Source organism: Lactuca serriola, chromosome 3, assembly GCF_051521515.1.
Source record: "Lactuca serriola cultivar US96UC23 chromosome 3, Lser_US96UC23_V15, whole genome shotgun sequence".
Lineage (NCBI taxonomy): Eukaryota > Viridiplantae > Streptophyta > Magnoliopsida > Asterales > Asteraceae > Lactuca > Lactuca serriola.
The window spans coordinates 21,024,760-21,030,776 of NC_136410.1; the positions used below are offsets into that span (position 1 = coordinate 21,024,760).

The 6,017-nt window shown below is 30.3% G+C and overlaps 1 protein-coding gene across 1 annotated transcript; it reads right to left on the minus strand.

Annotated features, from left to right (window-relative positions):
• Window positions 1-630: 630 nt before the first annotated feature.
• Window positions 631-2,423, minus strand: LOC145095075 (uncharacterized). The gene is made up of 3 exons (XM_079033016.1): window positions 2,320-2,423; window positions 1,352-1,659; window positions 631-1,263 (listed from the first exon to the last, which is right to left on the minus strand). The coding sequence occupies exons 2-3, from the start codon at window positions 1,655-1,657 to the stop codon at window positions 631-633; spliced, it is 939 nt and encodes a 312-aa protein (XP_078889142.1). The 5' UTR covers window positions 1,658-1,659; window positions 2,320-2,423.
• Window positions 2,424-6,017: the final 3,594 nt, after the last annotated feature.

The window sequence follows — 6,017 nt, forward strand, 5'->3', positions numbered from 1 at the left end:
GAGTGTTGAAATCTCCACTTGATAATCACATAACGTTGGTTATGACCGATCATCATCAAAAACATAGCCATCTTCTCCTCAACCGACACATGTTTGCTATCCTTTAACGCGTAGTGTACTCTAAAATGAGCACATAGCCGAACAAATGATTCACGGGACATACGTAGCACTTCAAGACATTGTAGAGGATTACGGTGAAGTAACTCTAACGTAAATTCATGTCCCGTCATTTCCGAATCGTTGTCCCGCACTCGTTTGACACCTCTCTTCCAAAAGTAGCGGACGTACAAGTACATAAGAATTATGAGTAATATCTTTTTGTCGTGATCCATTACAAACCTATTAATCAACAAAACATAACATAACATAAGATAAAAACATAACATAAATCTCAAGTACAAAAAAATATAAAATAAATTTCAAGTGCCAAAAAACATAACATAAATTTCAAGTACCAAAAAACATAACATAAATTTCAAGTACCAAAAAACATAACATGAATTTCAAGTACCAAATAACATAACATAAATCTCAAGTACCAAATACTAAAAATAACATTCAAGTAGAAATAACATAACCATATAGTTCCAAAACATGCAATTAAAACCTAAACAACTCAAACATATAAAGTCAACGAACGATCTTTCCATCCTTTAAAACTCCCAAACTTGTAGCTGTCATCTCGATCCATCCTCTTAATATTCGTGGATCATTAGGCAAATTTACCCACATCTCTCTCATACTCATGGTCCCTCCAAAAATATGATACGCAGTAAATCGTAGAGGGTCTATTGGGTCTAACTCGAGCAACTCAAGCTTCTCTAAACATTGGGGAATTGTTGGCCCTTGAGTCAAATGACGTAGAGCTTTTTGCATCTCCAATGCTAAATCATCAGCAGTAATAGAAGCTTTAGGCGAGGCAGAAGAAGGTGGATCAGGTGAGGCACTAGGAGCTCTAGGTCTAGGAGTTGAGGGTTTGGCCCTTTTGTTGGGGTTACCAGAAGGTGAAGCAGCAGAAGGTGAAGGCTGAGTAAAATGCTCACTAGTATGATTGGAAAAGAAATCATCCTCATCTATGTTAATAGAAGGGGCGTCCATAAGATGTAGTGGTGCGACATGGAAAGAAGATGATCCATGTCCCGATGGTGTTTGGGATGTGGCATAACTGAGATTACCAGATGCACTGTTTCCATCAAAGAGTTCTGCACAAAGCTCTGGAAACAATAATGGGACGGTTTTCAAAGAAGCGGCTTTCGGATGTCCCTAAACGCAATCAATGTAACAAAAGTAATATAAGAATTGGCAACTATATAAACAAAATACATATAAATATGTGTGTGTGTATATATACCTTTTTAAAGTCCTCCCACTCCTCATTTGTTAAATTAAAAGTATTTGTTTGGGGATTGTAAAGGTTTCCAGTTTTATTTTTTAAGTACAACCATCCTGTGTATTTGGCTTTAAGGTTATCATAGGCGTTTTTTAATTGTCGTTGACTCAAATCCACGCCATATTTTTCCTTAATGGTTGTTCCTAACTTGTACCATGATTGTTTGTGCAAACTCAAACCTTTTCTACCCACGGTTTGTACTTCTTCAATACAAGTGAGCAATAAGCATTTTGTTTGCTCATTGGTCCATGTATGTTTATCTCCCATCGCTAATAACAAAAAAATATAAAATACATACTTTAGCAAAAAAGATTAATCATATTTCAACATAATCAACAAATACGTTTAGCATATTCAACAATTTAAGCACAAACTTGAAAAGAAGCATAAACTTGATCTCCATTCAAGAAATACAAGTGATAACAATTCAACAAATAAGTTTAAAAAAACCATTTGAGCTAATGATTTCAGCATATAAACTAGTATACGAGTTTATGATTTCACAATATAAGTATATGATTTCAGCAAGGATTATGATTTTACCCAACATTCATAACAATTCAACACAAAAATTCATGAACCTAAACATAAATCATGGCTCTAATTAAAGAACAAAACACAAACTCCTAGAATTATAACAAAGCACTAAAGCAGAATTTTAACTCAATTTATGCTTGCAATATCTCTAACTGCTAGAATTATAACAAAACAAAAACTTCTCTCTATGGTGGATCTGTAAAAAAAAGGTCAATTATGCCCTTATGAAACCATTAAAATCATGAGATTATCATCTTATTTCACAGCTTCAAAGCTTATTTCACAGCTTCTTTCTTCAATCATATTTCACAGCTTCAATTTTATTTCACACTTTCAAAGTCAATTAAGAAATCTGGACAAAAAAAAAAAAAAAAAAAAAAAAAAAAACAAACCTGTGTGATGTGATGTTGAAGACGAAGGCAGATGGAGGATGGGCAGTGAAATCGGCGACCACCAGCAGCAGGGAGCGGCGAGCAGCAGCAGCAGCGATGGCGACCAGCAGCAGCGACGGCGAGCAAAATTCTTCCGGTCTTCAACACGTTCGACGCCAAGAAAGAATGAACGACTTGCGGCTGTGGTTTTGTCCGTGTCTTTTTTTTTTGTTATTAGGTTTAGAAGTGCTGAGAAGAGGTAAGCCCAATGCTGCGTGGGGAAGAGGACGGGAAGAGGTTTTTAAGCCCGAAGCCTTCTAAAAATCAAACTGCTGCGAATTTAAAAGTGCTGCGCGTGTGCTGCGCCGCGCAACACTAAGAGGTTAGAAGAGGATTTTTTAAAAAAACAAACACAACCTTAGTGGGTTTATGAACCCGCTCAACCATTTACAACCTCCATGCATTGAGTACTTGTACATCTTGTTTTAAGATTTCTATCCAAATATTTTTTATGTTTTTAAATTAGCTTTATATGTTTATAGATTAATTTGATATGTTTTTAATATTGTTTAAATTAGTTTTATATGATATTTGTTAAAAATTGAATGAGTTGGAAAATATATGGTTTCCATGTTTTTTGGTTGGAAAAGCTGGAAGAGATGAAAGAGAAAAGCTGATGTGGCAAGGGTTGACTGGGTTTGAAGGGAATGAGTCCCTCCACCCTTAGACATTATATATGTACTTGAGATCCAAGAAAACGAAATCCAAGCAATGACATCAAAGTAAACAAAACGCAATGCTCAATTCACATGATCTGCATTTACGACGTTTATATATTCATGCAAATTTCATGATGCTTATAATTTACTTTTGGTTACAAAGATTGAATAAATTGTATAAATTGTTGTTTTGTTCTCAAAATTATATATTTATTAGTTACTCAATTCGACATGAAAATCATTCTTATATTTATTCCTCTTCTATAAGCATGCCTAGTTGCAGGTAAAAATCTTCAATAGGTTATTGTTATATTTATTCCTCTTTTATTAGCATGCCTAGTTACATATAAAATCTTCAATAGGTTACTGTCTTACTGAATAACTCAAGTTGTACATTATATATATATATATATATATATATATATATATATATATATATATATATATATATATATATATATATATATATATATATATATATATATATATATATATATATATACTATTTTATAAAACAAATCCTACTATTTCTAAAAATAGATTGAATAAAATAATAATATTTTTTAAGACGTCCAAATCATTAAGCTAATTGTACAACTAATCACTAATAAAATAATATTAAAATTTAAACAAACTCATATAAATCTTCTCTTTCAAGGTTTTAACCAGATCTTTTTTCATCCAAATAAATACTCAACACCCTATAATTTGGTCATTTCATGAATTTTCTTTATTTTTAATATGACATGTTTCCTAAAACAAACTAATGATTGAATTGAAAATAATCATTCTCCATCGAAAAGAAATTAATTGTCGAAACAAACTATTTGTCGTCCGCCGCTTTGCACGGGTAAACGGCTAGTATATATATATATATATATATATATATATATATATATATATATATATATATATATATATATATATAGAGAGAGAGAGAGAGAGAGAGAGAGAGAGAGAGAGAAATTTGAAATCATTTAAGAACTCATAAATCCGCGAGAACCCGAAATTTATTTTTTGCCCAATATTTGTTTCAAAAAACAAGTTTCTAACATGCTTAGTAGTGCGGACTTGAGTCTTATCAATGAAATTCTTTCTAGAAAAGAAACACATTTTGTTTATAGATGGATATATGTGCATATGTCGAAATCACAAATGTGTATATATCCACATGAAAATGATCTTGTTCTTTTCAAAAAAAACTTCTAACAAAATACTTTGTAAACCAGCGATTAAGGTTTGTATAAATGTTTTTTTTGAAAAAACATATCTGGAAAGTTATATCTCGGCTTTTTAGGAAATTATGAGTTCATAGCGTTTCCTATATATATATATGAGTGAAAAAAAAAGTCAAGGACCAAACGTGTAATTTTGACCAAACCATAGGGACCATATATATATATATATATATATATATATATATATATATATATATATATATATATATATATATATATATATATAGAGAGAGAGAGAGAGAGAGAGAAAATTACATGAATGATCCTTATGGTTTAGGATAATTTGCGGGTTTGGTTCCTAACTTATTTTTTTAATTCGGAAAATCTCTACTGTTTGTTTTTGTTACACGCTTGGTCCCTGTCATACCGAAAAAAATTATTTTTCCCTTGATATTTTAATGTATTTAAATAAACACACCCTAACCACACCACGTTACCGTACCTACCATACTATTTTCCTGATTTAAATAATAGTATTTCTAGGTAAGACATGGACAAAACACGTAACAAAAACAAACATTAGGGACCAAGCGTTCAAAATGTGCTTATATATGCACATTTAAGAAAAAAGTTACTAAAATATTTTTTAATATATGGATATGTATTAGACATTGGATTTTGATGAGATTGGTGGTGTTGCTTTAATAAAAATTGAGCAAATTAGAGGATCACGGGTTGTAACATATCTTTAAGTTGTTAAAATAACTTATTTCTATATAGGGACAGATCCTGTGTGTTAGGATGGGGACACATGACCCGATTATATTTTTAAGACCAACTAGCGAAAAAAATTTGGATTTTGCTCCGAGCCGTTTTTTGTATTTTTTATAAAAAAATATAAAAGTTTTAACTGTAAGGACCAAAATTGTCAAAATGGATAAAGAATTAAAAGAGTTGGAATTAGCAAGTTTTTAGAAAAAGGACTAAAGTTGTCAATTTGTTAAAGTGTTGTGGCCAAACTTTGAATATTAAAAGGTTTCTAAAAAATTTAAAATTTTAATTCCAATGACCAAAAGTGTCAAAATTGCTAAAGAATTAAATTGGTTGGAATTAACAAGTTTTTAGTAAAGGGACCAAAGTTTCCTTAAAGTGTTATGGTCAAACTTCGAATATTAAAAGGTTTCTAAAAAATAAAAAAATTTTGATTTCACTTACCAAAATTGTTGGCTAAAAAATAAAAGGTGAAATTAACAAAAAAAAAAACATACAAATTTACTATTCATAAATGAACATTTATTTATATATATAATGTTTTTTTTTTATTTCTAATTTAGATTGTAACATAAAACTTGAAAAACACAAAAAAATTATAAAACAGGCCCAATGCTTAGGAATAAGCTTTTTTTATTATTAAATTAGATTATAATATATATATATATATATATATATATATATATATATATATATATATATATATATATATATATTCTTGGTTGACCATTTTATAATTGATTTATTCGTTCTTTGTCTTCATTGGCAATCAATCATTACTTATAACATTAAATATCAGTAATATATATTGTGTTCATGAATATTATTACAATAACATTGTTATTATATATATTGTTATTTTTATGATTAAAAATCACTTCCAAATTCTGCATCATATGTTTTTGTGTGTAGGTAGCCGTTATAGCATCGAAGATTTAACACAAAATTCGACACGTTGTTGCACCAGTGAGGCGATTTCGTGGATGCAGTTTTGTTGTTGTTTTATTGGAAAACCGATTGATAAAGGAAACTGTAGTAAATGCTTTGTTAC

Bases quoted from the DNA above. Each gene is read 5' to 3' on its own strand.
- LOC145095075 (XM_079033016.1), bottom strand. From the start codon at position 1,657: ATGGGAGATAAACATACATGGACCAATGAGCAAACAAAATGCTTATTG. The intron at 1,264-1,351 runs GTATATATACAC...GATTGCGTTTAG, and splicing joins AGTGGGAGGACTTTAAAAAG to GGACATCCGAAAGCCGCTTC.